The 27,536-nt window shown below is 44.5% G+C and overlaps 1 protein-coding gene across 2 annotated transcripts in view; it reads left to right on the top strand.

Moving 5' to 3' along the window:
- Ptpn13 (protein tyrosine phosphatase non-receptor type 13) overlaps positions 1-27,536 on the top strand; it is a 160,376-nt gene that overhangs the window by 84,302 nt on the left and 48,538 nt on the right. Inside the window, exons 10-20 of one of the 2 annotated variants that reach the window (XM_055594550.1) lie at positions 3,580-3,799; positions 7,308-7,382; positions 7,500-7,674; positions 8,522-8,675; positions 10,206-10,344; positions 11,262-11,414; positions 12,807-12,989; positions 16,413-16,575; positions 20,484-20,898; positions 21,041-21,135; positions 22,908-22,964. In XM_055594550.1, the coding sequence (XP_055450525.1) occupies positions 3,580-3,799; positions 7,308-7,382; positions 7,500-7,674; positions 8,522-8,675; positions 10,206-10,344; positions 11,262-11,414; positions 12,807-12,989; positions 16,413-16,575; positions 20,484-20,898; positions 21,041-21,135; positions 22,908-22,964 (1,829 nt within the window). The remainder of the gene's footprint in view (positions 1-3,579; positions 3,800-7,307; positions 7,383-7,499; positions 7,675-8,521; positions 8,676-10,205; positions 10,345-11,261; positions 11,415-12,806; positions 12,990-16,412; positions 16,576-20,483; positions 20,899-21,040; positions 21,136-22,907; positions 22,965-27,536) is intronic. The other variant, XM_055594551.1, reaches the window with a different exon arrangement.

The following is a 27,536-nucleotide window of genomic DNA, read 5'->3' as shown; positions in this document are numbered from 1 at the left end:
GTGGGTCTGTGCAGTGTTCGCTTCAGACTGAAATACTTGACAAGTTTCTTATGACATGTTAGTGGTTGTGTGTGCGAGACCTGGGTTGTGCTGTGGTCATGTGTCCTTTGCTCTGCTTAAGCTGCAAGACTTCTCAGGCAAGTGCTCAGTGTGTGAAAATGCACCGCTGCCATGCACACACGGCTGCCTTGCACAAACACGGAACGCCGATTTCACATTTGTAAAATGAAGCTCGAGGTCCTAAAGCAGCTTGAGAGTGTATTTCCAAAGCATGAAAACTCTTTAAACTCACTGCGTACTCCACATGCCTCAGATTGTAAAGAGAATCATCTGGAAATTTTCAAATATTTGCCCCTCAGCTAATGAATATGCCCGACAATGTCTGTACCTGTGCACTGTTACTAGACCGTGTAATCCTAGCTCCGCGGTAGGACAGTCACCCGTGGCTTAGAGGTTGGGTGACGAAGGTCATGTCCTGAAAATTTACTGCTTAATTAATGTCGCAAGGTTTTTCTTTCATTTTTTTAAATACTTGTGATATTTTTTTCTTTGTAGAAAATAATTTTCTATTTACATAATGGCATTTTAATTACTGCTTTCTTATAATGAACTCTTTTCTATGATTTTAAAATAAGTCGGAGGCAAAGATAGTTCTATAGTCAACATTACATGCTTTTCTTGCTGAAGCCAAAACCTTGGGGATGAATAGTAAGAAGCCAATGTTAATTTACATTAAGCCCAGTGTTGACCTGAAGGAGAATTTTTTTAAAATTTCCTTCTCTATATGTCTAATTTAGAAAAGCTCTGAATAGTTAATATCCCTTTTGAGTGTCAGTAAAAGAAGGACTAGAGACAGCAACTAGACAGGCTGTTGAGATTGTGTATTAATGCAGATTTGAATCTGTCACTCAAGGATACTATCTTCAAAACAGTTAAGTCATCTTGGAAACTGTTTTCTTAATAACAAACCTCAAAAGTGTGAGTCACGAGAGACTTAATTCTGACCCTCTGGGCTTCTGTAAGGAAATGTTAATGGTGAGGCTGCCGTAACTCGCAGCCCATGTTCTAAGGGTTAGCTGTCTTTGGGACAGAGGCCCTATACAGTGTTCACAGCAGCTAAGTCAGAGAAACGCATGTGTCGTCAAGTGGAAACTGCTGAGCTTCGTGTTTTCAGCTGGTCCCATCATTTCCTGCCCAAGGAAGGACACACTGACTAAAACACTGGCTTTCCTGGGTGTGGGCCAGGGTGTCTGACGGCACCCTCACTGTCAGCACACGACCGGAGCTCCCGATTTGTTCTTCAGGGTAGCACTGTAGTTTTCAACGTTGCATGCTTCCTCACGAGAAGATTTCCATTCCCTTTGGCTACAATGAAACGGCAGAACAAAGCCGGAGAAAGCTGTTGATTTCTGCCATGGGGTGGAGAGGGCACTCACAGGAAGCAGTGAGTCAGGTGGAGCAGGATGAGTCATTTCTGGATTCTGGGCTATCACAAGTATCTTTCAGTGACTAAAAAAGATACTCAAAGCTGCTTCCAAAGACCATCTCTGAGCATTCTCAGGTGTTAGCTTTGAAGTGGCGTTTCACGTCATCTTTCCCCACTGCTTCCGCACCTCTGCTGTCGGTGTGGCATGTCCCGAGTAAGGAACCTCTCCTGAGTCTACCAGCAGACTCATTCCCCGTCAATGCCGTGTTCAGTAGATTGTTGGAGCCCCACTCCGCGCTCTCATGGGTGATGTGCTCATAGCAAAGGAGCAACTGCAGTGAGAGACCATCGATTCCAAGCAAGGTGGGACAAGGGGGAGCACTGAGCGGAGTGGCGGTGCTATGAGCCGGGAATTACCTGCCCAGGGAGACGTGAGCACAGTAGACAAGAGTATAGGGTGTGTGGAGAACAGAAGCTGTGACTAGGAGAGGCCGCAGGGTGGCCTGCTGAGGAAGGGAGGGGGTCAGAGACCCACATACCATAACCCCGAATGATGACAAGAGTAGTGCCAGAGGAACACCTGAGTCAGGTGCCAGCATCTATTAATGAAGGGAAGTGAGCAGTAGGAGGGTAAATTCCTAGCACAGAGCAGACCAGCAGGTGTCCTTCCATCCATGTACTTAAGGGGAACCAGTTGTTTGAAAAGGAGGCAGCAGGCCTGGAAGCTGGAGTGAGAATTAAGCAGAGGGATTAAGGAGCTGGCTCAGTGGACAGAGCCTCTGAACCCCAGGCAAAAGCCAGCTGTGGCAGGTACTCATGATAAATCAGGCCTGGGGTCATCTCAAAAAAAAAAAAACATGGGCAGCTCCTAAGGAACAATACCTGAGGCTGACCTTTGACCTTACCCACATGACCGCATGTGCTCACAGACAGGTATGAAAATATAAGAAAAGCAGACGCCCATTGACCTTCAAGATGTAGGTCTATAGGACTGAAAGAGGCCTGTCTGGAAACTGCAGGGAGAAGAGTTGGTCAGAGGATGCTGGGTTCCTCTGCAGTCCGGGGGCTGCAGGTCTACTCTGCAGGGCAGCATTATAGCAGCCCATCGCAACAGTGCATTGCTGGGACCCTGATAACACTCCCGAAGAGCATCCAACACAGGGGATCCGTCAGCACGCAGTTCTCCAAGGCTCTGGACCCCAGCTGAGTGTCCTGCAGTTGACCCCAACTTTGCAGCTGAATACTGGGAACACCAGCTCCCCACCTTAGGGTTGGTTTTTCCCTGAGTCGTTACAGATGCCAAGCGTAGTCCTCAGCCTCTGGTCTTCCTGCAGACCATGGAGCAGGTCCCCACAGCCTTCCAGGCCTGACTGTCTATTGGGATGGATGAGAGGCTTGTATGGAAGTTTCATTCCATTCTCCAGACTGATACCTCTCTCCAGTTAAGCTCCCTTCCCACAGGGAGGGCCGTGGGGCTGGAGATTCTAGGATTCTTCCCATTTAGGCTTGTCTTTGTGGATCAGCCTTAAACTAAAAACTACCCAGGTTTTAAACTACCAAGCTGTTCTTCACTGTAATGAAAGAGCAGCAGTTTCCAGAAAATGACAAGGAATTTAAGAGCGCTGCATCAGGAGCAAGAGACTCAGCCCGGAAACCTTGGGCTTTGTTTGTTGTTTTGGGTTTAAGGACTAGATTCAAAGACCAAACATTAAAACAAAGATTTTCTCATCACTTTTTCTCTCAGGAAATTTCAAAAGATTACAATCTTTTTATCAAGAACTGGACATACGTACGTACGTGTGTGTGTGTGTGTGTGTGTGTGTGTGTGTGTGTGTGTGTACATGTGTGTATGTATATATATGTGTGTGTATACATACACTTATGTATAAAGATTTAATATATTATTTCTCTTGCTATTACACACTGTGTAGTACTGGGTCAGCGTCCGTTCTTAGGACCGCATTCGGCTGTTTATGGCCACCTGTTAACTCTAGTTCAGGAGATCTCACACTCTTGGCCCCCACAGACACATGCACAGGTGGTACACACAACCATTCTTGGTACCTTGCTTGACATGGAATTCCCTACCCTGGCTTTGAAACAGCTGTTTTCTTGCCAGCCTTTATTCCTTTCTCCTCTTTTCTCTGTATTAGACAGTATGACACATCCCTTGAAGGCAACTTAATTAATCAAGAGATGATGCTAAAGCGACAAGAAGAAGAGATGATGCAGCTGCAAGCCAGGATGGCTCTGCGACAGTCTCGGTTGAGTCTGTACCCAGGGGACACAATCAAAGCGTCCATGCTAGACATCTCCAGAGATCCACTAAGAGAAATTGCCCTGGAGACAGCCATGACCCAGAGAAAACTAAGGGTAAGCTGCTGTCAGGCCACTGTGTCCAGCCGTGCTTGGAGGTCTGTCAGCAGGTTTTCTTTGGTGTGTGGATGACCTCTCACACCTGCTTCTCCCGTGTGAGACCCGTGCTGCACTCAGCGGTCACACAGAACAGATTTTTTTTAAAAGATCTGAAAGTAGAAGAAATACTAGTTGGGAAGAGGGCGACAAGAGAGGGTGATGGTATGTGGTTATGGCCAAACTACAGTGTATCTGTGTATGGGAATGTCATGGTGAAACCCGTTGTTTTGTTTTGTTTTTTTAATTTTATTTTTTTCTTACTAGTTACATTTTATTAACTCTGTATCCCAGCTGTATCCCGCTCCCTCATTCCCTCCCAATCCCACCTCCCTCCCTCATCTCCACCGTGCCCCTTTCCAAGTCCACTGATAGGGGGGACCTCCTCCCCATTCATCTGGTCCTGTTTTATCAGGTATCTTCAGGACTGGCTGCAAAGTCCTCCTCTGTGGCCTAGCAGGACTGCTCCTCCCTTGGGGATTGGGGAGGCCAAAGAGCCAGCCATTGAGTTCCTGTTAGAAATAGTTCTTGTTCCCCTCACTATGGGAAACCAATTGGTTACTGAGCTACCACAGGCTACATCTGAGCAGAGGTTCTAGGTTATATCCATACATGGTCCTTGGTTGAATGTCAGTCTCAGAAAAGACCCTGTGCCCAGATATATTTGGTCCTTGTGGAGCTCCTATCCCTTCCCCATCATACTAACTCCCCTTCTTTCATATGATTCCCTGTACTCTGCCGAAGGTTTGGTTATGAGTCTTTGTATCTGCTTTCAAAACACTGCTAGTTAGAGTCTTTCAGATGCCTTCAGGAGACTCCTGTCATACGTTCAATGCACATCCCATCGTCTTTCTAAACGAGGATTGATCATTTTACCCCATGTCTGCTCTCTTGATTATCTCTTTTAGGTGTATAGATTTCATGAAATCCGTTGTTGTTGATTAATATATGCTAGTAAAAAGTTGCTATAGATAGCCTAAAGATGCCTGGAGGTAAAATTGAAGTTATAAATTAATTCTCATTAGGATTAAGCAGTATTGATATTAAAGTCAGTATTGAGCTGCTTATCTCATTTTCAGAATATTACTAGGTAGATTTGGAGTGTCTTGGCTGTGCTTCTGTGATTTATATGTGTACCTAGGCATAGTGGTGCATGCCTGTAATCTCGCACGGTGGTACAAGCATGTAATCTGTACACTTAAGTAACTGAGGCAGACACATAATTGCTGTGAGATTAGCCTGGGTGACAGAAATTCCATGGACAACTTGGGTTGCACAGCAAGCTCGTATGTTAAAGAAGAAAATGTACATGTAATTTTCAGGCATGGCACATTGTCCTCATAGCCTCGGCCACACAAGAGGTTGGAGCAAGCTCATTGTGTAGTAGTTAGAATCCTGTCTCAGCAGCAGAGCAAACCTGTTTCAGGAGAAAAAAAAAATTTAACTTTTTATTGATTCTTTGTGAGTTTCACATCATGCACTCCAGTCCTGCTCATCTCCCCATCCTTTCATATCTGCCCTTCACCCTTGCAACGTCCCCCCAAAATAAAACACCCACACACACCCACAGGCACGCACAACAACAACAAGAACAAAGCATGGAAAACGTCTCATCGTCAAAGCTGTAGTGTGTCACTGTGTGTCCCACAGTATACTCTGTTCACACAACTTCACTTGTGTTTATTGCACTGAGTCATTGGTCTGGTCTCACCAGGCCTCCTCCCAGTTATCCTGTTGTTGCCCTGTGTCATGGAGATCCTGAAGCTTTGGAACAGCAATTCTGGCCATTTCACTCATCCCAACCATTAGCAAATGATACAGATTTTGGGTGGGTCTACTCAGAGCCCTGGGTCTGGTCCTGGGTGACAGCTGAGCTGGCCAGCCCCATAGCTCTCCCTTATCCACATCACCAGGGTGAGCTCGCCGGCACCCCCGCCTCCAGAGCTATCTCCAATGAGCTGCCCAGTCAAGGTGCTGAGCCCACTCTCCCAAGTGCTGCAGCCTGTGAGGGGATGGAAGCTCTCCTGCCCTCACACCCTTGGGGCTGGCTCACCAGTGCCTTCTCCATCAGGACCAGTTCTACTGTGTTACCCAGGCAAGGTGTAGTGCCTGCCCTCCCAAGGGCTACAGTGGGTAAGGGGCCAGGGCTAACTCTCCTGTTCTCATGCCATTGGGGCCAGTTCCCACAGCAACTGCAGCAGGCAAGAGGAAGAGGACGTTGCCCCGCACCCATGCCACCTCACAGGAGATAAGTGGCAGGGCCAGCTCCCCTGTGTTCTCGCTCTTGGGGCCAGCTCTACCGTGATGCCCAGGCAAGGTGCAGGGCCTGCTCCAGGAGAAATAGTTTTGAAAAATGAAAACATAAATAACATAGACATGATCCTTGAGAGCGACTGGCTTTATTCACTATAACAGGAAGTTATTTTTAATAGAAATTCGCTAGCTCATAAATCAGGAGGTGAGCTAAGGAGTTCAAGGTTACTTCAGAAGCAGGAATGTTCTTAACTGCATTCCATATCTCTGCTCACCCGTTCTCAGAATTTTGACATGACTTCCCTTTTCTGTAAAGTTGTATCACCATCAACATCATCATTTTATGTGTATGGTGTGTTGCTTGCATAGATGTCTGTGCACTGCATGCATGCCTGCATCTGTAGAGGAGGAAATGATGCACTGAATCCCTAGAGCTGGAGCTACAGAAGGTTATGAGCTGCCGTGTGGGCGCAGGAATCGGGACTGCAATCTGAACGGGCAGCCCGTGCCCCTGACTGCAGGACCCTGCTGATTCTCCAAACCTTGGGTCCTCTCACTCCGCACTCAGGGCGGGAAGGAGCAACTCCGCGTCTTCGTTTTCATGCGGGATGGCTGTTCTGTTTGCAGTATTTTTCCTTAAAGTCTAGGCTGTTAACATTTTTATAAACATACAGTGAACTTGGGCTTCTTTCTCAAGGGTACTGTAAACATTTCATTGCCCTAATCTTTTGTACGCAGAATTAATTTCTAAGACTGTACAGTTCCAAAGTTTTAGATTGACAATAGAATGGAACTAACTCTGTTATAAGCTAAATGAAAGAAATTTAATTAAGGTTTATCAGTTAAATATTCTAACCAAACCTCTGTCAAAATGAGGTGATAAGCAGGATGTCATACAATATAGTATGAGCTTCAAGTGTGATAGCTGTACAAGCATGGAGAGCACACACATAGACAGACCTTTTTTCTAAGCCATAGTTTCAGATACTCGTGTGAAAATGTATACCACAAAGGTTCTCGCACCATAAAAAAAACCTGTATAAAGCACGCTCCACTTCTGTCCTAAGCAAAACCTAATGTCCTTCACCAAAAGTTTCTGCATTTATTTTGTAGCACCTTGTTCTAACGATGCCTTATTATTTTGCACTAATTTCGTTTTGAAGAAAGACCTAGGATAAATAATAAAAGTAATGTATTCTACTTCTACGACTTGCAGAACTTCTTTGGCCCCGAGTTTGTGAAGATGACAATTGAACCGTTTGTATCTTTGGATTTGCCACGGTCCATCCTTGTAAGTAGAAATGCCGACCTCTGTCCCTCTTAGAAGATGCGTTCAGTGGTGCTCTAGAGCAGCTTCAGGGTGAGGATGCTGCTTTTAGTAAACGCCGCCATTTCTGTTCCGCTGTAGACCAAGAAGGGGAAGAACGAGGACCACCGGAGGAAAGTGAACGTGATGCTCCTGAACGGGCAGAGACTCGAGCTCACCTGTGACACCAAGACCGTGTGCAGGGATGTCTTTGACATGGTCGTGGCCCACATTGGCTTGGTGGAGCATCACTTGTTTGCTCTCGCTGCCCTCAGAGGTATCGAGATGTTTTCATTCAGAGTTTAGAAGGGAAACATGGCATCAGGACAGCCTCCGGTGTCTCTTAGCATGCCAGGCTTCATCTGGAGAAAGAGTAATTGACCAGGCCGGTCAGCGCTGAGGAACAGGAGGGGTTAGGAACTTCCCGGTTTCATTCTTTGTGTTTGTGAGGTTCTTGCTGTATCTATAGAGATTTTTTTTAATGCTGTGCCTTAAAAATGAATAATTCATTTTGTAGAGTCATCCATTAAGTACACAATTAGTACATTTTTTTTTATCTTTATATAAAATTAAGAAAAGAGGCCCTGGAGGGGTAGAAAAAACTAGGGCCTAGCTGGAGGCCTTACTCATTCCCCCTCCCCCAAAACTGACCAGTTAAGGTATTTTTGAGACAGACCTCCATGTGTTTCTTAAACATTCTGTACAAGTCATCTTTGTAGAATAGCCATTCAGTTAGTAAGTAATAGTTAATCTCTACAGAGAGCTGCTTGAATGGATGCCTTCCCGGGTGTTTCATATCCATTTTGTCATTTGATTTTAATAACAACCCTGTAGCACAGGAACCAGCATCATCCTGATCTTATAGACAAGGAAATTGATGTCTGAAGTAGAAAAGTAATTTATTCGCACAGGCAGTAAAGGATGTGCCCAGGAGCTGAGTCCAGGTCTGTCTGTCCGAGCCTGGCTTTGAAGACTGAGCCCCACTGAACCCGGCCCTACGCAGTGCTCAGAGCCACTGCTGAGCTTCCGGCAGACCTTGTTCTTGCTTAATACATTCAACAGAAATGAAAACATCAAAGGGAAACTTTCCATGCTTTCTGAATGCCTTTCTCATTCTGTTTCAGAGAATGAATATTTCTTTGTTGATCCTGACTTAAAATTAACCAAAGTGGCCCCAGAGGGATGGAAAGAAGAACCAAAGAAAAAGGGCAAAGCCGCTGTTGATTTTACTTTGTTTTTCCGAATTAAATTTTTCATGGATGATGTTAGTCTAATACAGTGAGTGCACAAGGGGTTCTCTCTTGTTCTTTCTGGCCTCGCTCTGTTGACCTTTCGAACCTGCTGACACCGAACCCCTTGATCTGGATCCCCAACAATTTCTTCTCATTTAAAAGAAATGCAGGGGTTCCCCTTTACCCATGCTTTCGCTGCCATCATTTCAGTAGCTCGTTCATGATCAGAAACTACTCTGTGGAAAAGCTCATCACCAAACAGTTTTCATTCATTGTAAGTTATGTGTAGTTCTGAGTGTTTTGACGAAACCTGCGTCACCCTTTTATGCCCTGCCGAGGACGTGAGTTGTCCCTTCTCCCGGGTACCCATGGCATGTACACTTTCTGCCTGTTAACTGCCTAACCGCATCGTGTTATCAGGCCAGTGACGTTGCAGTGCTGTGTTCACGTAGCCACTACTCACTGGTGGTTCCAACACACTGGTTGGAACTGGCAGCTGGGGCAGGCCAAGGGGGCCATCTGTACGGTGCTGCTCACAAGTGAGCAGAAAAGTTCCTGCCCTAGTAAGGAAGCATGACTCTCGGAGACTGCTGAGTTCTCTGTCGCCTGTGCTTAACGCCTCCTTCGCCTAAAGTGAGCGAGCCTTCATCCTGCAGGTGTACACTTAGGAAAATAAGATGTTCAGGGTGTGGACCTTCCCATACCTTCAGGCTTCCACAAGCTCATGGATATATTCCCTACAAATGAAGGGTGGTGTCAGTATTACCCTCAAACAATTTGGAGTTTGGTTTTTTTTTAATGTTTTTGATGAGGAAAAAAAAACTAAAATTCTGATGACACATTTCTGTTCCCCCAGCTCCCTCTAGCTCCTCCCCACCTACTCAACTCCATCCCCTTTCTCTCTCCCTTAAAAAAAAACAAAAGCAAAACAGCAAACAAGAGAAAGAAACATAAGGACCCACAAAACCAGAAAGCCCAAACAAAGCAAAATGAGGTAAAAGGCCTATAAAAATACCTCTGAGTTGGTTTTGTGTTGGCCTGAGCCTACTCTTAAGTGAGATTCCGCTGGAGAAAACTAATTTTCCCTTTGCAAGCAGATATCAGTTGCACATAGTGTTTTAGTTAGGGTGGGAGCCTGTGTCTCCTTCCTCCTCTCAGCACTTGGACTCTGTGTGGCTTGAAGCTGCGCTGCCAGTCTCTGTGATTCATGTTGTCAGTCCTGTTGTGTATGTATGGAACTGTTTCCTTGGAGCATCTTTAAATCTTTCTACCTCTTCTTCCACATGGCTCCCTGAGCCCTGAGGGCAGGGTTCCACAGAGACAGCCCTTTTAGGACTGCGTGCCCCAAAGCCTCTCACTCTCTGCACGCTGTCCAGCCGTGGGTGTCTGTGTTGGTTCTCGTTTACTGCGAGGAGAAGCTTCTCTTGGTGGTGGCGGAGTGTGGCGCTGGTCCACCACACAGTTCAGTAAATAACCATCTTAGTTAGACATGTGTTGGAAACTGTGCCTGTAATGTAATCACCCCAAGGTTTGGCATCAACAGTCAGGGTGTCTATGCGCATCTGTGTTTCAACAGACACAACCTAACCTGCCATCAGTATTACCTGCAGCTGCGAAAAGATATCCTGGAGGAGAGGGTGCATTGTGATGACGACGCCTCCCTGCTCCTCGCATCCTTGGCCCTCCAGGCAGAGTACGGAGATTACCAGCCAGAGGTAGGACTGCTTTTCTTCTCAGAGACGCACTGTGCACTGGGAGACTTGTTTGCTTGTTTTCTGTGTTGTGCTTTGCTTTGCTGATGGGGATCAGAACCAGGGCATGCTGGACAAGCATTCCCGTGGAGTTACGTCCTCGGCCTTTGTATTGTTCTTCTTATCCTTAGCAAATTCATGGTTGCTCTTATTGATTATTTTAAACTCCTTTGGTTCCTCAAAGTGCCCTGGCTCACCACACAGCCCTGCTGAACTATGAACCATAATCAAGGCACCAAATCCAAAAACTCATGTGGTATAAGAACCGGAGGTAATAGCTAAACTCATAGAAACCCCAAGCAGTAAAATCATGGCAGAAAGATTCCCAAATACAGGGGCAGGGCATTGCATACCCAAACTACACAATCACGTAGTGTGAGGTTTATTTTCCTGCACAGAATTTTGTTTCTCTGTTTAAAATTGTCTTGTTTTGGAGTTGAGGGCCCTCTCGCTCTAAGCCCCCTATCCTGGTTCTCTGAGCAATAGAGAAAGAGACTCAGTAGAGGAGGGTTGGTCAGTCGTGGGCTAGAGGACACTGCTTTCCTCACAGATTCACACAGTGACGGGCTGGGAATCCAGCAGCAGTCACAGTTTGGAAAGCAGTGTTCAAAGCTCCGTCTCCTAACTGAGAGAGGCCAAGAGGGAGCATTCGACATAGACTGGCCCGCCGCACCTTCCGTTACCACAGTAACTTAGCTGTAACTCCACGAGGCCCTCAGAGGCCTCTCCTGAAGCCTGCCAATCTCCCAGGAGAGAGATGCATTCTGCAGGGAGAGGAGCCGCATTTCAGCTCCTGGAAGAGGCAGGGGCTTTAGAATGGGAAGAAAAGCCTCACATCAGGGGGCAGGTGGACGCGCTCACAGCCGCGTTCTTGCTCCTAGGTTCACGGGGTGTCCTACTTTCGTCTGGAGCATTATCTGCCTGCCAGAGTGATGGAGAAGCTTGACCTATCCTACATTAAGGAGGAGTTACCAAAATTGCATAACACCTACGCGGGGGCTTCTGAGAAGGAGACGGAGCTCGAGTTCTTAAAGGTAAGCGCACAGTGTGACCGGTGGGTGGTGAGCAGCGTCGCTTGTTCAGGATGGGCAAGGGGCTAAGGACACACCTCAAAGCTGGGGCAACAGCAGACACTTTGCAGCCTCTGGCTGCATGATTCCTGCCTGAAACTACAGCAGTTTAGTGTCCTTTGTGAAAGAAAATGGGGCTCAAAGAAAATATGAGATTGAGAGGTCAGTAGTACTGCGAGGGACAAAAATGAGCGGTGTCTCTCTGGCTGTTAATCTCATGTCGTTATCCTGTTCTGTTCTCTGAAAACTCAAGCTGCATCATGAAGAGGCAAAGGTTGACCTTGATGACTGAGTAATGAGAGGCAAGTTCATGCTCATTCTAGGACCGTTTACCCTTGCTCCTAAGGTGTGACTTGGTCTTTGTACCGATAATAATTAATTCAGATGGATGCAAAGAGTCAGAAAAAAATGGCTCGTGGTTTGAGTTTTGCCATAAACTCCTCATTAACCTTCACATAAATAAAGTGCATTACTGACAGAAAGGATAGAACTAAGTAAGCTTTCAATATAGAAAACTTTAAAAATGGCTTTTAGATTTATTTATTTTTAATACTGTTTGTGTGTGCGCACGTGTGTGTACACAAGTGTGTGTGTGTGTGTGAGTGTGTGTGTGTGTGTGTGTGTGTGTGTGTGTGCAAGCTCATGTGAGTGCATTTGTCCATGGAAACCAGTGTCCAAGCCGCCTGAGCTGGAGTTCACTGAGAGTCGCCCGACATGGGTGCTGGGACTCGAACCCCAGGCTCCCGCAGGAACGGTGTGTGATCCTAACCACTGAGCCGCCCCTGCCACCCCAGCATTGTAGCTTGAATTTGTCTTTCCTGGTCACTACTTTTATTAACCGTTTCTCATGTTTTGTTTTCCATTCGTATAACTTTTCTTGATGTGTATCCTTAAACCTTTTCAACTTGATTCCCATCCGATTGACTGCCAATAAAGCACCTTTCCGTGGTATATTATGATGTAGCTCCTTTGGTTGGACGCCTTACGTATCCTGACTTCTCAGTTTGAGTTTGTCCTGTTATTTTGTCACTTCCCTCTCATGACCAGGTTTGTAATTGTCACTCACATGCCTTCTTGCCTCCTTGGAGTAAACTTGCTGATTCTTTTCCCGTTTTTCTGTCCCATCTTAGCACTTGGCCTAATCCACACTTACAACCTTCTTGAGGTGTTAGACTCGTTAAGTGTTTGGGCCTGTGATGCATTTTTGGTTGGTTTTCTTTGATCACTCCATGTGAGTATTGGGAATGGGGATCCCACATGCCCTAGACCTGAAAAGCCTGACAGCCGCCCTGAGTGCATGGACCACTTTTCCCTGAAAGCCTCTGTTTACGGAAGTGCACCACTCTGTTCCAACAGGTCTGCCAGAGGCTGACGGAATATGGAGTTCACTTTCACCGGGTGCACCCCGAAAAGAAGTCCCAGACCGGCATCCTGCTGGGGGTCTGCTCCAAAGGGGTGCTTGTGTTCGAGGTTCACAATGGAGTCCGTGCCTTGGTCCTTCGCTTTCCGTGGAGGGAAACGAAAAAGATTTCCTTTTCAGTATGTCTGTTTGACCTCTTTTCGTAATGTTTTCAATTGGTGTAACCACTTTTTAATTGTAACATATTTACTGACTTTCCGTACAACCTAACATTCTTTTTCTTTTTTCAGTTATACATGCTCTTCTGAGATTTTATTTGTTTGTGGTTTTGTTTCGTCTTGCTTATTTTCAAAGCACAGGAAGCGTTCCTGAGTGGTGATATGTGCAGTTAACTTGAGTTACATCACAACCCAGTCTAGCTTGCTGTTAGATGAAAACTTATTCTACAGCCGTCACTCTCCCCCTTCTGCTGAACTCAGGGGAGGCTCTCACAGCACCTGTCATGTGAGCTCAGAGGCCCGTTGACCACGGAATTTTATAAATAGTCCTATGACTTTCTGCAGTTTAGGATTTTCCTGTCTACTCTCTAGAGTGATGCAGTTAGAAAAGTGATTTAAGTATCTAAATATTTTGAGTTGTCATCTGGCAAACCTCAAAGATGAACAAAAAAAATATGTTTAAGTATTTATTTCCTAATAGTATTTGAGGATTATTGACATTTGGGCTGACATGTTCTCACAAAAATAATATTCATAAGCCTGTAAACATTATGCTGGATTCTGAATAAGGAACCTTTAAAATTAGCTCTAGACCGGCAGTTAGTGGGTCTGTGAGATCAAGAGGTCCCGCTGAGATTACCAGGTAATAATTCATTTTTCCAGCAAAGCCCAGACTGCCTTCATCTTCCCAAAAGTGTTGAGACCTGGACAGAGCCACAATTTAATTTAGTTTCTTCAAGTGGAGATTTAAGTAGAACAAGGATTTGAAGGAAACATAAATAAACCTTACCCTGTATCTGTCTCCGCTCTCAGAGTTCCCTTGGGCGCAGCTCTTGTCCGTTCAGTCCTAATTCAGGCTCAAGCAAACGTTCTTCTAGTTTGTCTAGAGCCAGGACATTGTGTGTGGTGCTGCCTCCGTAACTGCTCTGTACCTGTAACCGCCCTCTGGCAGGCTTTGGGGCCTGTCTCCTCTCTGCCTTATTCTGCCTATTTGAGATCCCCATCTGCAGCATTTGTGACGATTGTCTGAGTAGATTCTTCCTGTCATGTTGATGCTGTGATCAGTAGATTTACACCTGTGCTTTTAGTGTCTTTGGAAACTACTTGGCAGTGGTTAGTGGCCCATTTGTTAGGGAGAACACCCCCCAGCTGTCTGAGAGTTACTGGGTGGACCCATAGTCAAGGCTCTGGTTTGATATCACTGTATTTTTAACCTGTTCTAAAACTTGCCAGCTTTCACTTCTTTTTTTATATATAATTTATTTTTTTTACAAAATTTTTATTATTATCATTTATTACAATTTATTCAATTTGTATCCTGGCTGTGTCTCCCTCTGTCCCTCTCCTTCCCCTATGCCCCTCCCCTAGTCCACTGATAGGGACTCCCCTTCTATTTGACCCAGTCTATCAGGTCTCATCAGGACTGGCTGTGTTGTCTTCCTCTGTGGCCTGGTAAGGCTGCACCCCCTAGGGGAGGTGATCAGAGAGCCTGAGTTCATGTCAGAGACAGCCCCTGTTCCCATTTCTAGGGAGTCCATTTGGAGTCTGAGTTGGGGTTTTTTTGTTTGTTTGTTTTTGGCTCTGTTGGTCTCCTTTTGGAGCTCCTGTCTCTTCCAGGTCTTTTTATATGCCTCTTTTTCCTAAGATTCCCTGCACTCTGCCCAAAGTTTGGCTATGAGTCTCAGCATCTGCTTCGATACCTCGATCAGTAGAGTCTTTCATAGGCCCTCTGCGGTAGGATCCTGTCCTGTTCCCTGTCTTCTCCTGCTTTCAATGTCTATCTTATTTGTCCTTCTGAATGAGGATTGAGCATCTTCCCTAGGGTCTTCCTTGTTGTTTAGCTTCTCTAGGAGTAAAGATTTTAATGCCAGCTTTCATTTCTAACAAAGGGAAATCAGGTTCAGTCCCAGAGATTTATGAACAGCAACATCTACCTAGGATATAAGGATATTACTCTATTTTATTGCATTTATTATTTCTTTCTCTCTCCTTTTCCTAAAATTTATTTTTTATAGTTGCATTTTGTTTATGGTATTGATATGGTATTCTAGTTAAAATTATATAAAGATCTTTAGTGTAAATCAGTAAGGCCATATTTTATGAACACAAGAGGTCTAATATTCTCTTACTATAATTTTGAGCTCCAATTAAATTTGACTTTTGTGTGCCTATTTCAACATTTGAAATAAAGATATACTAGGGACTGATTTTTGTAATAGGTAATAGGTGGAATAGAATCTCACTGCATTTAAGTAATGTCTAACATAAGCTGTGGGCCTGGCTTGCTGGATGTGTCTTTTCTAAGGTTTAGGGTCATCTGCAAGCACAGACCGAAGATTCTGGGGAGCCTCTTCTGTAAAATACACATTCTTTCAGGAAACACCAGCCAAGTAAAACTGGCTTATTATTTTTCTACTTTCCTTTAATTTGGTAGCAGTAGCCATCTCTAAATAGGAAAGTATTTAAGAGTCTCATGTTATGTCGTCTAGCAGCCCATTAGCACATTTCCTTTCTTTATCCCTACCCCCTTTCCTGTCTGGAATGCTGTGTTCTTGCTGCTGAGACTGTTGTTGAGCTTCTAGGCTCAGTGTCCTCTTGCCTCTTCCCCCATGTACCCGGGACACAGGGATGTACCACATCTGCCCAGCTTCCTACATTTTCCTTGACTTCTCAAATATACCATTCCAGCCTTCATACCACCGACATTATCCTTAACTGAATGCTAACTCTCACCATTACTATGAATTGTTAAAACATCTTTTTAATTCTTCTTTACTCATGGAGTAGAATATGTAGTTACCATTTTTATTAGTATTTGTAAACATTCTCATTATATTACATGTAAACATGTAAGAATAAAAATATGATTTTAAAAAATTATTTCAGTGTGGGAGAAAGATATTTATATATATATATGTATGTCCATGAATACTGTGTATGGGTATTATACCAGCATGCATGCCTTCACCACCCTTGTGTAGTGACTTTGGGGGCTAAAAGAGGGCGTTGGATCCCCTAAGCTGGGGTTACATGTTATATGATACTAGGTGCTAAAACTTGGGTCCTCTAGAAGAGCAGCCGGTGCTCTTAACCACTGAGTCATCCCTCCAGGCTCCCTGGGTAATATTGTAAAATTTTCCTTGATAATGAATGGAATATCGTATGATTGAAGCTACAATTGGTAAAAATGACAATTGATACTATTTTATTTATCAAATTTATTTAGTTATAGAATTATCATTTCTATATTTATATATGGTATTAGTTAAAGGGCACTCATCCTAATAATTGGGAATATAAATATCTCTACTTATTAATTATTTGGTCATCTAAAATGTCATAGGAAAACTTCCTAATCACAAATACCTCTGGTTACCGTTATAGAAAAAGAAAATCACGTTACAGAACACATCAGATGGAATCAAACATGCATTCCAGACAGACAGCAGCAAGGTGTGCCAGTACCTGCTTCAGCTCTGCTCTTCCCAGCACAAGTTCCAGCTGCAGATGAGGGCACGGCAGAGCAACCAAGACGCCCAAGACATCGGTAAGGGGAGGTGGGCTGCCGCACGGGGCTCTAGGACACACGCGTGCTTTTCGACACAGGTTTTTAAAAGAAACACAGGAAGTGTTTAGGATGCAGACTAACAAGGCATCTCTTTGTTAAGTGCCCAAGCTTAGTCTATAAAGCTGTCAGATCAGCTTCCTAGACACAGCTTAGCACAGACTCTTCAAATACTTAACCATGTTTTAGGTCCTAACTATGAAATGATAAAATGCAGCAAGTTTTTTAATCATTATAATTCATATGAAATAATTTTGCCTGACTGTACATCTGTATACCACAGGTGTGCAGGGCCCTCAGAGAAGAGCATCTCTCTGGAACGTAGTTATGGGTGGTTGTGAACCATCCTATGTGTTGGGAATGGAGCCTGGGTCCCGTGGAAGGGCAGCTAGAGCTCCTAACTGCCGAGCCCTCTGAACAGACTGTATCACGTAGGCTCTGGGATCCACGTAACTCATAAGAGGAAGGTCTGAGTTCCAGACAGGTGACAGCTGACTTGGATTTGAAGGACAAATGTTTCATAATTTGGAGATTAGTGTGGGGAGGAATATGGCAGAGCTGGTACAGGCAGGGCAGGTGGTACCCCTGCAGTGACATCAGGAGTTGCATGCTACATTTACAGATCCTAGTCTTATTTGGGATCATCCGTGTCTGGAGGCTGCTATAAGTAACCATAGCAACAGGACAGTGGGTTTTCAGCTGCAAAAACACTCCATCTCTGGACAGAAATCTCTCAGAGCTGAAATATTTAAAGCTAATTCTGTGCAAGCACATGCTGAGGTTAGCATGATCTGAGAGCTCTTCTTTTGAGTAAATCCATACGGAAGTTGTGAATTAATAACATGCATGTGTGACCCACAGCACAATGAGGGACCATCCTTTTTAAAATGTGATAGAGTAGGGAGAATCAGAAGATAAACGTGTGAAGTTGATCCTTGCTCGGCATTTCACACAGCTTGGTATCCCCTATCCAGATTTTCGGGGGAACCAGAAATGTTGCAGATTTTTAAGGTTTATTTTAAGAGTTTGGACTACCTTACAAACACATAAGGAGGTACTTAGGAGGGATGGGCCTACCTCTAAACATATCTGTTTCTGTCTCCTCCCCTTCCACACATGAGCCTGCAGGGGATTTTATATGCTGCTTTTTGTGTTCTGACTGAAACCTGTCAAATGAAGCCAAGCAGTGAGTTTCCATTTGAAATGTCTATTCAGCACTTAAAGTTTCAGCTTTGGTATTTTCATATTAGGGGAATGTTTGACCTCTAGTCGTGCATGATATCACCTGAAGTAAAATTTCTGATGTTTCAACCAGACTGTCACAGTCTTGGGAGCCTCAGGCATACCACAGAAGTTTTCCTAGTTCCTCTTCTTGTCACAGTGATAATCCGTATATCAAAAGGTTATTCAATTAATTCATACCTGTAGAACACTTCACGCGTATTCAGCAGACCAGGGTTGAGGACACGCGGGTGAATGGGAATATACTTGCCGACACAGTAAGGTCCTGGGTTCAAGCCTCACCACTGTTTTATCACTTTCCTCTACTACTAATCGGCAAAAGTGATACCACTAAGTAGTACCTGTAGTGGTAATGGTGGCATCAGTAGGTGCTGCCTCTGCAGCTCTGCTGGACGTGTCTGTACCATGTACCTTATACCCTGTACAATGCTGTAAGTAGCATGCTCACGTACCAATGACCTTAGGAAAGAAACTGAGTTTTCAGTTTCTTTCTCCATGAAAGAGAGCTCTACACATTTCATAAACCTAGTTCCATCCCTGAACTCGTGAAGAAGATGCTTCAAGGGGGTACCGTTTTTATGCTATCCCATATTTTAAGAAGCCTTGAAAGGGATCATGCCCCTGCTTTGAGTTGGGTTAGAAGTAGCCAGCATACCTAAACCAAACAAGTGAGAATACTGGTGTAATCTATAAAAGGTTGGTGGACTAACGCTTGAATATTACCTTTTAATATTGGAGAATGTTAATTCTATAAAGAGCCCTAGAGGCCGTTAAGTCCCAGTTTTACTAACAAGGAAATAGGTGCGGAGTAGAAAAGTAGAAACTGTCTCCCTAATTCAGTGATAGTAAGAGTCCGGTGTAGGGGAAACATTCTCTCCTCGCTCCTGTTTCAAGAGTTTACGTACAGCTGATCTACACAGAATGAAGAGATAAGTTGTTTAGTGAGCGCTTCCTTTTAGGTAGTAAGTGCTAAGGAATAACAGGAAAACTGAAGTCTGTCCAGAACAGGCTGTGGAAAGGCTAGTAATAGAAGGAAGTACAGAGTGCTGAGGAGGCTGACCAGGAGCAGAAGCAGGTTGTAAGGAGCAGGCTGAGGGCCGTGTGTGTGGCTAGCAAGGCTGTAAGCTTCAGCCTGAAGCACAGCGCTGGTATTACACTGCGGCTCCTGCTGTCTACGCTGAGGTATGCTCCCGGCAGAAGACGGAACGATGAGATCAGCGGCTGGTTATCCTCGTGTCCTGTGGCTCTGAGGCCGTGAGCTTTTGGGCGGACGTGAAAGGGGCGGCCCTTGCTATGCTCAGGAGACAGAACCTAAACTGAACTTGTTGGCCTTATTGCTGCCAAATTTTAGGTGTTGTGGTATTTGCTATCTTTGACGTATTGTCTCCTTCTTAGATCAAAGAGTCCTCTCACAGTAAAAGAGAATAAAAATAATGTTATCTGCTCTAACAAAACCCCCACATATTAAGTTTAAGATGGTTCTAGAAGTTCTGGGGTACAAATGAAGATCCTGAATTCTGCTTCATCATAGAGAAGGAAGGACCACTGTTCCCTGGTGATAATGACGCATGCTAATTCAAGGCTCATTTTGATGCGTGGATGTTAAAATGTCAATGCCTTCCTACCTGTTGTCCACCTTAAATGAAATAGTGTTAATCTTCTAGGCAGTAGATGATCAGTGAAGAGCAATCTAGGTCAGCCATCTGACATGCTTACCACACTTTAGTAAAAAGAGAGCGCACCTCTATCATGCTAGTTACGGTAGGGCCCAGCAAGTGATCGTGGTTTGCCTAATTCACAAACACAAAATCATCTCATGCTCTGTTCCTCGGTCATTGGTGGTATGGTGGTTTTGCTTATAGCTTCAAATGTCAAATACTGTTGTGATGAGATAGAATAAATAACCAAGGGTTTGGCCTAAAGTTTTCTAAATTTAACTTCTAAACACAGGCTTTGGTCTTCATTTATTAGTAAACAAAGTTTAAGTACAGACAACTCCACACTTACAGACACAGAAAGGGGGAGAAGATTGGAGCTCTGTCCCCCTGGCTCTCGTGCCTCATTCATTCCTGAAGTGGAGAGGAGATGTGGCTGGTGTAGCTGTGTAATAACATAAAAATTGTCCTGAAGGCTTTTTTGTTTGGCCTATAACAGCATTATTGATCTATACAGCATACAATTGTGATGTATTCATTTCTGTGTGTGTGTTCACAGAGTGCTATATCATTAATCTGTGGTAAGCGTTGAGAAGTGTAACGGTAACCAGGGACTTCTGGGAAAGCTTTCCTCTGCAGCTGCTTTTTCAGAGATGGCAACCCTCCTGGCTTCATCTCCCCGGTCTTAGTTTGCTGATATTTTAGCACAAACACTCTTTGTCGATGTGGAAAGCCATAAGGAATTTGGGGTGTTCTGGCATAAGTCACAAACATCACAGGGTGAAAGAGACTTAGTGGGTGAAGTGGGAAATGTGTAGGCTAAGGCTGGTGAGATGTATGAGAGCCAGGACCTTCTAACGCTTCCCTAAAACTCTCAGTTGCCAACTTTGAGATGATTAAAACCCGCATGCTGTATTGCACCGATTAAAATAACTCTTCTCACAAAGGTACTGCAGTGTCTCCATCATGTAAAGCAATCCTATTTCCTTGTAGAGAGAGCTTCGTTTAGGAGCCTGAACCTGCAAGCAGAGTCTGTTAGAGGATTTAATATGGGCCGCGCAATCAGCACTGGCAGTCTGGCCAGCAGCACCCTCAACAAGCTTGCCGTCCGACCCCTGTCAGTTCAAGCTGAGATCCTGAAGAGGCTATCCACCTCAGAGCTGTCGCTTCACCAGCCATTGCAGAGCAGTTCAAAAGAGAAGAGAGACAGAGCTCCATGGGAGGAAAAGCCTAGAGGGATGAGTAAATCCTATCACGACCTCAGTCAGGCTTCTCTCTATCCTCACCGGAAACAGGTCATTAACACCGAGTCCTTACCGCCAGCCTTTGTGGAGCTGGTGGCAAAACCGTTGTCCCCGATGGCGAGATCTGACACAGAGTCACTGGCAGGACTCACAGAGCTCAATAAGTAAGAACATGGTCGACTAACCCTCGTACATACTTGTAAACCCCACATTTCATGCATTTGTGTTTGTTCAGACGTCTTGTTATCTTCACCATATTATTTTTACATTGACACTTCCCCTCCTGCCTTCCTTTTCCCTCTATAGTTCAAAGTCTGTTGCCAGTTTAAATAGAAGCCCCGAAAGGAGGAAACATGAATCAGACTCATCCATTGAAGACCCTGGTCAAGCATACGTTGTAGGTCAGCACTGCCAAGCTTTGCTCTCTCTCCCGTAGCTCTTGCTGCTAGTGACGTGAACACAGCCATGTCCATTGCCAGTCTGGTGCTGTGGAGTCGGTCTTGCAATCGCTCAGGCTGTAAACGCTTAAAATGGCCTAAAATACTTCGGAGTTAAGACCTGGTTGAGCCTGGGGTTGCTTCATGCCAGTCACGTGGCCATGGCGTCCTAGAGAATGCCCGGGTCTCGTGCACAGCATGGCGTTGCCTTCCCTTGGCCGTCTCCCACAGCCTGTGTGAGTGGTGCTGTGTTTTCTTTTTGAAGGATGAATTTCAGTTTCTTTTAGCTTAAAAACAATAGAATGACCTCCAAACCCTTAGATAACCTCATGAAACCGCTGTGGTTGGTAGATAATTTTTAATTGGCTCCAGTCTTTGTCAGCTTTTACCAGCTTGTCACTTGGGGCCGTTAATTACGTAGGTGTTGAAACTGTGTAACTCCAGGTGCAGGGGTGTACTCCTGTAATCCCAGTGCTGAAGGAGATGGAGGTCAGAAGATGTGAGTTTGAGAGCCTCTCCCCACTAAAGGCGCGGAGGCTGCGTGTATGAGGCGCACGTGCACCTGTGTTTGTGTGTACCTCAGCGTCACCATGAGTTGAATAGCTCATTGCCTTGCGCATCTTAAAAGGAACATCAGGTAAAGCCACCCGAAAGAAGAGTAGGTATTTCAGCACAGAAAATTCAACTGCTGCTCTGAGTGGGAGCAGCTGAGGAGGCAGGAAGCAGGCCGCCTCCTGTGTCATCACAGTCTACTTATTTCTCTCCTTCAACCCATATTGGGCCCTAGCTATCTGAACTTATTTTTCGTTTTATAGTTGGATTGGGGCTGTGTAAAGTAAGTGAAGTCGCAGGAGAACCCTTTGCTGTAGTTGGGAGATACCTATGGGAAACAACCCGACTTTGTGAGTGAAGGCATTCACAGCATTCACAGATTACACCGTCATCAATGGAAACTGAATCGGAAAAGACTGAAGCAGATAAAGGCAAAATGTCATCCCATAGGGTAGCCCTGTATTGAAGATTAAGGCAAGAGAGAGTGATCAGCATGTTAGGAAACGATTTTCAAAACATGCTTACATCCAGTGAGGTCTCATGGGCTGTAAGGTCTCTCATTAGGAAGCTTCATCCTGCACGAAGCAGCTGTTGTGTATCATGAGAGTCATGGCTGTTACATAGTAAAGACTGGATTGCCAGCTGTGAAGGTACATGACATAGAATCCCAGCACTTGGGAGCTAGACACAGAAGAGTCAGGAGTTTAAGGCCAGCCTCAACCTATGTACTGTGTTTGAGGCTAGCCTAAGCTATATAAGACCCTCTCTCTCAAAAAAAAAAAAAAAAAAAATAGGGGTAGGAATTCGGAGATAACATAATATCTATTTTCTCAATTAATTTTTATTTTATCCATTCTCATTAAATATTACATTTTCGTTTAACATTTTGACAAATGTTTTTGATACTCATTTCATTATAAATAATTCATATTTGACGTATATGACTGTCATTGTCAGAAACAGCACATTTGAGTTTAAATTTATGGGCCGAAACAATATGCTGAATTACTATTAAAAAACTGTAGGTGTGCCCTTTGTGGGAAGATGTTTCTCTCAATGTAAATCAAAGAAAACGTTGCTGCCTTAATGTTGCATTGATATTTGTGAATTTTTTCAGAAGAAAATTTACTTCCGTAGTTTGTGGCCATTTTATAAAATGTCTAATAATTTAATTTATACCACAGGAATGGGTTTGCCTAGTTCTGGAAAATCTTCATCCCAAGTTCCCTTTAAAGACAATGGTAGGTTTACAAATGTTTTCCCTACTTTGCATCATACCTTTTCTCTTTTCTTGTACCGTACAAAATGATCTGGGCATCAACGTGGCAACTATTCCATGAATTTGGGCCTTGCATCACAGTTAAAGGAGCATGGTGTTTCTCACGTCCTGGCAGTGTGGTAGGACCTGCGGTTTCCACAGTTGCTACTAAAGGAAATGAATGAGAGGTCAGGAGAGGGCATCGCTTGAGAGGCCAAGGCAGTTGCAGAGAGATAATTTTGAGGCCATTTGAAGGGATGCTCGCACTAAATCTTTTCTGTTGCTGTTTCAAATACTGGGGGATTGTACTCGAGGCCTCCCACGAGGCAGATTTTCTCATAAAGAACAGAGGTGAGCATTTTAGTTAGAGAATGGAAACACAGTAGCAGGGGTGCCGGTGCTTGCCGGGGGGGCCACATGACATTGCAGGACATGTGGGGACCAGCTCTGAGGCAGAACTGAAGGCTCTAAAGGTGAATCTCTCCAACGTAGATAGACCCTAAGAAACTTGAAGCTAAGAGGAGGAGGACCAGGTGTGGCCTGGGTCTGTATTCCGATTTTTAATAATTTAATGTGTTCTTATATCTTAATTGCTCTTTTAAACAGCTTTATGGGTAGAAAAAAGTCCATTATTATTTATCTATATATTACTTTGCTGTAGGTCTTACCCTTAAATCCTGAACACTGAATTAATCAAAAGCCTGGTGAGAAAGGAGCAGTTTTACAGTGAAAGTTAGTGATGTCATGGGGCTGGAGAGAAGGCTCAGCGGCCAAGCAACTGCCCTTGCAGAGGACCTGGATTTGGTCCCCGGCACCCACATGGCTGCTAATAACCACTCTGTGATGACAGCACACACATGTTTTGACTTCTCATAGACAAGAGTATGAATTTGCACCAACTATTTATGAGTTTTAAGAATTTTTTTCCCTTTAAATTTCTAGAACTCTCATCTCACTAGCCAGTCACCTGCCTAAGAAGGGACTCGGTCTTTTCCTTTTCTTTAGAATTCCTTTTGAACCTGCCCAACTAAATGGGATTAAAACTCAGCTGAGAATTTAGTTTTTGCAGGTTTTTGCCTTAATCCCAGTACTCAGATGGCAAAGGCAGGCAGATCTCTGAGGTCAAGGCCATCCTGGGTTACAGAGTGAGTTCCAGAACAATATGGACTACACAGAGAAACCTTGTCTCAAAAGCCAAATCAAAACAACAAAAAGTTATTCTGGTCTACAGTATCATTGGGCAGTCTGTGAAATTAACTTTATACAGTTTCAGTGCTAATTATGGCCTTATGGCCAGCCTTTAATGCAAAGTAGTAGTGTTGAAGAATGAATAAAATTTTACAATATACCCTCTTCAGTCTGACGTGAGGACTGTTGTCATGTCAAATGCTGGTCTTCCTGTCAGTTTCTGCTAGAATACCTGCAAAGCTGTACGTTACAATTAACATAAAAGCACAGAGCGAGGATTAACCCTGAGCAGAAGGAGAGCTCACCAGCTGCCCAAGTGTAAACCGAGGAATGGTAGTTACATTTCACTCTGTGGACAGACGCGTGTCACCCCAAGCCTTTCATTCTGTGGGCTGTGTGCGCCCAAGAGCTAGTGTGTGGTCCTCGCCATCTTAACTAGTGTGTACTGACACCAAAATTAAGATGTGGATTTTTCTATCGTAGCGGATGCCAGGTTAAATAGTACAGCAGAGCTTAGCGTGGCTTCCCAGCACTTGGAGGCAGAGCTAGGAGGGTTTCTGAGTTCGACTCCAGCCTGGTCTTGTGAGTTCCAGCCCAACCAGGTCTGCATAGTCTCAAAACAAACAAACAAAAAAATAGCACAGCAATGAGAAGAGCCTGGTTTTAGATCCATATGGTGCCACTGACCCGTCAGTCCCACTGTTTGAAGCAGGGTCCTCCCGGGAGAATGGGCCCGCAGCATCTCCTCACCCACTCTGCCCATGGAAGCCCAAGGCTGCCTGATATAGGTGCAGTCTTTAACTCGGAGAACCTGTTTGCCTTGCCTCAAAAGGGGTTAAACACTACTCCTCCTGCTAGAACTGCCCTGGTTCCTTGAAGATGTCAGCACCGGCATAGCTTTTAGCCTTGTCAGAAGCAAATTGTGCTGTTTCTAGGTAACGGTGAATCCGTCACTATAAAGCATGGTAATGAAGATCACTTAGCACCCACAGGAGCTTCCTGAGAGACAAGCAGGTCCTGGTCAAGAGGGCTTACACACAGTAGGTGTGACTGCATATGCCACCGCCACGTTTTACCTAAAGAACTGGAAATCTCAAGTTAAGATTCCTTTTTATTAACTTCCAAATAGTTGAGATAAGTTGCTGTATCAATAGTACATATTAATAGGAGATGAGAATTATTTTAAGGATCTTAGAATAAGCCACCTTGATATTCATGCTTTTTTTTTTTTCAGATAGGCCTCAGAAATGTCTTCATAATTAAAGAGTCTGCCTCACAGAGATTCACCAACTCCATTCATTGAATTAGCTATAGGCAAATACCTTGATATTTGCATAGATATACCTCAGAGACTCCTCCCAATTAAAAAAAAATGAAAAAGTATTTTGAACATGTGCTGTGTGCAGAGACTGAAGAAAGACGCTCAGCTTGTGCGTGCTCAAGTATTGCAGCCTGAGCACGTGAGCCGGCCGGGCCTCCTCACTGATCTGAGACTGCCAAGGCTGAGCCGAGCAGGGAGATGGTTGGCAAAGCTTCCGTGACTAATCAGAAACTTGCTCAACAGAAGTACAGGCTCTGCTCACAGCCTTTTGCCCCCAGTCTTCTGGCCGTCTCACCTGTGCACATCTTGGGGCAGAACAGTGGATGCGCTCAGGAGCATCCTGCCCTATCACCTCCTTTACACCCAGGGTGACGCTGTCACCGGTTGGCAGGGCGGCAGCACTTCCTAGGAGCCCCCTGTAGGCCTGGCGCCTGCTTTCGGAATGCAGCCGTTTGATTGACATTATTTTTTCCCTTTTATTTTAAACATTTTTTTTCCTGACATTATTGACTGCTGTCTGTTTTGTGCTAAAGCTAGATAGACCTTGTCACACTTGCTGAAATAGCAGCTTTCGTATCTGTTGCCTTGTTTTACTTCCCCAGAATTCCAATGGTAGAAACTGGTAAGAAGGTTGCTCAGGAAATAGGCGAATGATAGAATGACTAGGTAACTGAGTAAGTGCTGAAGTGGGCGTCAGGAATCTTTGAATAAGGAAGCTGTGTTGCTTCTAATTAGGCAGAATGTGTGCCCTCGTGCACGCAGGTGCTCACACACACGCACACAAACACACTTTGCACACACACACACACTCACACCATATTAACCAGGAGAATGTTATAATTCTCTTAATAACTTGTTAGAAGTGGAAATGAAGAAACTGGCCTCCTCATTCTTTGAAAGAACATTTATACCTCAGGAGGCCATTCAGAAAAGTGAGGAAAGGCAGAAAGTCTCTGTGTAAACCAGATGGACCATTTCTTCCCAATTGTGAGCTTTGTTGCCATGTAAAGCCTGGCACGGTTAAATGCCTCTCTCTTCTTAAGCGACAATAGCGAAAGGAACCACATTTCCCCTCATCTAGTTTTTATTTTGTCTTTCTAAACTGCCAGTGAATTTGCTTTTCTACTAATAACTTCATGCCTTTGGACTTACCAAGTACCATGGAATAATGAATTTCGTCAGCTTGTAAATGTCCACGTTCCTTTGAGCTAAAAATCTAAATCTGAAGCTTGGGAGGGGTGGAAATTCAAAGGCACTAATGTCACTTAGTGGCTTTGCAGTACTCCAATTATATCGTTGTTTTTTACCACGTTAATTAAGTACTTTTTATTTCAGTTATTATGTGACCTTTTGTTTACTGTAATTGCTATGGGTCTTGTTACTTGTGGTTTTATCTTTATCCCTCTTCCTCCCCCCCCTTCCCGCTGAAAACCAGGAAGAAAAGAATTGAGGATGTGTAGATAACATTACAAGAGCCGCTCATGAGGAGCCTGGGGCACTTTCCTCAGTACTGCCTCTCCTTCAGGGCCCTCACAGCGTTACCTAGTGATGGCTCTGTGTAATTTCATCGTACGCTCCTTACATGCCACATTGCTGTACTATTGCTGATTACCAATGAGCCCCAGCTCCAAAAGGGCATACGAGCTACAGAGAGCATCAAATTTGTATTGATATGGCGATTGAGACACAGGCTAGCTGGGTGGTGGTGGCGCACACCTGTAATCCCAGCGCTCAGGAAGCAGAGGCAGGCAGATCTCTTGATTTCGAGGACAGCCTGGTCTACAGAGAGAAAAACTCTGTCTCAAAAAAATTAACAAACAAACATAAAAAGCCTGTCACGGTGGCACACGCCTGTAATCCCAGCACTTGCCAGGCAGCGGCAGGAGGATCTCTGAGTTCTAGGACAGCCAGGGCTACACAGAGAAACGCTGTCTTGAAAAACACAACAAAACAAAAAAGACACAAGGTTAAATTTATTGTTGATAGGAAATAAGGGTTATTGTTTCCTCAGGGTGAAGTAATTTATGTCTAGGCTTTGAAGTGTAC

Source organism: Psammomys obesus, unplaced genomic scaffold (genome assembly GCF_907164565.1).
Source record: "Psammomys obesus unplaced genomic scaffold, mPsaObe1.curated_primary_1811, whole genome shotgun sequence".
Classification (NCBI taxonomy): Eukaryota; Metazoa; Chordata; class Mammalia; order Rodentia; family Muridae; genus Psammomys; species Psammomys obesus.
This window is presented reverse-complemented; position numbering and strand designations above follow the sequence as displayed.